The following is a 3,892-nucleotide window of genomic DNA, read 5'->3' on the forward strand; positions in this document are numbered from 1 at the left end:
CCAATCTTGATTATTAGTATTTCTTATTAAAATTTACAAGTTATTATTATTATTTTTTGAAACAAAATAGTACTGTCACAATAAGTTTTATTTAGCAATATAGTGCTAAATATGCACAAAATCAAATCTAACTCAACTTTATTTATCTCACGATTATGCTGTCAAGTTACAGTATCCAACCACACCAAATATGATGGAGTACTATAGCAACGACAAAAACAAAAAGCAGTACTATTTTACTTTTTATATTAGTATTTAATAATAAATATATATTATTTTATATATAAGATAAAATAATATAATAATAAAGAATATATCTTTTGATGTAATTTTTAGTATTGTGATTAGAATAGAAAAAAAATATGGTGCTATGATTCCTTAGTTTTGGTATTAGTACAATATCACATGTGATGTTATGGGTCGGAGATGGTCTTAGAAACACATACTCAAATAATCTAGCATGCATTCCAAGCTGATATCAGGGGCAGACTGAATGTGGAACGAGTGGGGTCAACTGACCCCAGTGAACTTTTAGATATTACATGTACATATGTTAATATTTTTGTAATATTTTAAGTATTTTAATAATTAAATGTATTGACTTCACTAAAATATTTATATTTTTTTTTCTTTTTTAAGATTTTATAATTCTGTTTGTTTATTTCAAACTTTAACACATGTATTTTGTTTTTAATTCATGAGAATATTATTCATATGTATTTTTGTTAATGGATGTTTTCTTTTTTTAATTTTTTTTTGACCCAATAAAAATATATTATAAGTACGCCTGGCTGATATTACCACATACTTGGATGGTAGGTTATGCCTATTACCACATATTTTATTTTTCGTAAATGTTAGTGCTATATTAAAAACTATATTATTTATGGGAGCAAATCACGTGTCTAAATGTTTGAGATAATCTACTCTCCTTTGTATAATAATACTAGTTCACATTGAGCGCTGCACTACCATCTTTGGGAAGCAGAAGATTCTATCAAATGACTGACAAGGGGTTTGACCAGTCGACCTACCCCTCTTCTAGTCTATACCAATTCTATCAAAATTGTCAATTTCTAGAATGGTTGGTGAGAATGAGCAACTTACCATTTTGCCAAGAATAGTAGTAGAAACATAGTCTAAAAATACAGAATGACACAAGTGAAATAAGCAAATTCCAATTCTTGCTGAGACCAGAAATGCAAAACTATTCATATAACTATTGACAACTACAACAAAGCATTAAAGTGTCCTCACAAGTCAACTCCTCAGAACTCTTGCAGATTTTCACATAATTTAATGCTTGTTAAGAGATGTTGTTCATCTGCCTCAAACTTTGTCTTGTCAGATAATCTGTTGGCAGATGAAGAGGAGAGGCATACAAAAGAAGTCTGCTTTTGGAGTTGGACATATCACAACCTCAGCCACTTTGGCTTGCCTGATTGTCTCTCTGCAGGCCTGCTCTCTTGAACAACAGGTGCTGGGATCGGGATCACAGGTTCAGATGCCGACTGAACGGGTTTTTCTGGCTCTGCCTGCTCGGTAATGAGCTCCAAGCCTTTCAAAGACATAAACTCTTCGTGAAGGAAAGGATCTGAGTTGGCAGCTGCAGCATCTTCCCCTAGGAGCAAGATAAGAATAGATGAACTCAAATTTAACAATACCTAACTTTGGGTACTTATCTTTTTTCCAATCATTTAAAAAATAAAATAAATAAATAGACTCAGTCTAACCCTGGGGACCAGAAAACTATAGCAATTACTATGCATGTTCGCAGGAGGGACTCGAATCCGACATTGTGGGAGCATACAACATGCCTGACCTATCAATAAATATTCCACATCCATCTTTCTCTATTTTGGTTAGCCATTCCATTAAAATGATTTAGTTTATCCACATTTCATGGCAAGGTTTTTCTACCCTTTATCTGAGGGGATAGATAGATTACTAATGTCCTCAGTCTGTCTAGTCACCTCACCTCAACAAAGAAAACACAAACTACAAATTTCAGAAAACAATAAACCAGTGTAACTATTATTGGCAGCTCAATCAAGATTCAAGACATCTATAAGCTTCTGCTGACCTTTTGGTATATCATATGCAAAATACACGATTGCCCCGGGAATAAAGCCAGCAGAGTAAAAATCCTGTGACAAGTCCTTTATCTGCCTTTTAGGAGGGGTAGTATCTGCATCATTTCCCACACGTCAAACCTCTCTTTCATAACAACATACAAAGATGTCTAAAATTACACACAAATGACATCGACTCTTTGGTTTGCGTTTGCTTACATAAATAGAATGGCAACTGTGGCTTAGCAATCACTTTCGAAAGAAGATCAACCAAGCTCTGGAAAGTTTCTGATGGGTGAAATGTTGCCTCTAATGTGTGGTTATCAGGAAATCTTACCCTTATTACAGCCTACAACAACCAATTAGTAACACACTAACACTCATTTAGTAACAAATGAAAGACCAACAATCACCTTTGTTATCTTTGACTTGCGCGATGCCTCTTCTGCCTCCCTGAGTTTTCGTGTCTTTAAGAACTTATCTGTCCAACAATCAAAGCAATATATCAGACAAAGAATAAGCTTATATTTTCAAGCTAAGAATATAACGAGTTCAGTAAAATGTACAATGCAAATAAAAGAGGTATCTGGCACATTTGCTGATACCCCCTAAGACAAGAGTCTTATAATTACCTTCCTTTTTGGAAGAAGCCATGATTCGATAATAATCCTCGGGAGTGAAATCATAGAAATCGTCAGGCTCCTCTGCAAAACACAAAAGGTAAATAATAAACCAGAAAACTCTATAAGGTACTTCCAAAACATGAAAATGCTTTGATAGAATTTAAGGAATGTGCTTTGGACCAGTCTATAGGAAGATCAATTGTTGTTTCAGAGACGGTCATACCAGCTCTGGACTCTTGTTTTGGTGAAGAAGAAGAAGGAGGAGACGTTTCAAACACACGTATCTCTCGACCCAGCTTTTCTTTTACAGCAGAAAGCTTGGCCTGGTATCAATTTCAAATCCATTGTAAAATGGTCCAAATTTATAATGAAGACTTTACTGATTATAACCGTACAATTGTAAACAAAACAATGAATCCCACCAAGATCTCAAAGAATCGGATGAACAAAAAAAACTAAGTCCAAATGAAAAAGATATCAAATCCTGAAACCTTGATTGAAACTTTCTACCCAAGAAACGAACTTGAAATACCATTAACTCGAAATTAGTCATCAGTATTATTATCCACCATCAACAAATTGAAACCCAAATAGGACACTACAAAGAAAACCCAGATCGACCCAGTAGCGAAACCGAACAAATAAACGCAAAATACGATTCAATTTAAAAAGATTTTGGAAAAGTGAAAGAAAAAAAAAACCTCAGCTTGCTCAGCCTCCATTGGATCAACGTTGGTGAATCTTCTGCGCTTCAAGGGTAAAGGCGAAGAACGATCAAGAATCATCAGAGATAGAACCAAACTCGGAAGAAAAGAAAAGAATAGGAATACGAGTCTGGACTTGGGGCACTGGCTATCTTTCTCAATCGATTCGCAGCTCGCTTATATACCATACCCTCTGTTGGATTAGCTCATATTCACTAATTAATTATGGTCTATTTTTTAATTTTATTATTACGATTATTATTTTATGAGAATTAACAAACAACAAATTTAATTCACTCTATCTCTGTTATTTTTCCCAAAATTGTACTTGTTGATTTGTTTTAAAAAAAAATAGGATTGAATTAAAAAAAAACATTTAAAAAAAAGAATTAAAACAAAAAGACAATTTTTTTATCCAAATAAGTTTATTTGTCTATTAAATATATTATTAGAAGGTTAGATAATAAAACTTTAATAACAAAAAATATACGAT

General features: G+C 33.3%; 1 protein-coding gene across 1 annotated transcript; it reads right to left on the reverse strand.

Annotated features, from left to right (window-relative positions):
* Nucleotides 1–1,085: 1,085 nt before the first annotated feature.
* On the reverse strand, nt 1,086–3,580 carry LOC133817137 (plant UBX domain-containing protein 1). Its single transcript, XM_062249547.1, has 7 exons — nt 3,397–3,580; nt 2,919–3,018; nt 2,705–2,776; nt 2,486–2,553; nt 2,292–2,421; nt 2,084–2,188; nt 1,086–1,621 (listed from the first exon to the last, which is right to left on the reverse strand). The coding sequence occupies exons 1-7, from the start codon at nt 3,478–3,480 to the stop codon at nt 1,413–1,415; spliced, it is 768 nt and encodes a 255-aa protein (XP_062105531.1). The 5' UTR covers nt 3,481–3,580; the 3' UTR covers nt 1,086–1,412.
* Between the last annotated feature and the right edge of the window lie 312 nt (nt 3,581–3,892).

This window comes from Humulus lupulus, chromosome 2 (assembly GCF_963169125.1).
Source record: "Humulus lupulus chromosome 2, drHumLupu1.1, whole genome shotgun sequence".
NCBI classification, from domain to species: Eukaryota; Viridiplantae; Streptophyta; class Magnoliopsida; order Rosales; family Cannabaceae; genus Humulus; species Humulus lupulus.

Coding starts and splice junctions, on each gene's coding strand:
- LOC133817137 (XM_062249547.1), bottom strand. CDS start 3,480: ATGATTCTTGATCGTTCTTCGCCTTTACCCTTGAAGCGCAGAAGATTC. Junction 3,019..3,396: donor TGGAGGCTGAGCAAGCTGAG/GTTTTTTTTTTC, acceptor AATTGATACCAG/GCCAAGCTTTCTGCTGTAAA. Junction 2,554..2,704: donor GGCTTCTTCCAAAAAGGAAG/GTAATTATAAGA, acceptor ATTGTTGGACAG/ATAAGTTCTTAAAGACACGA.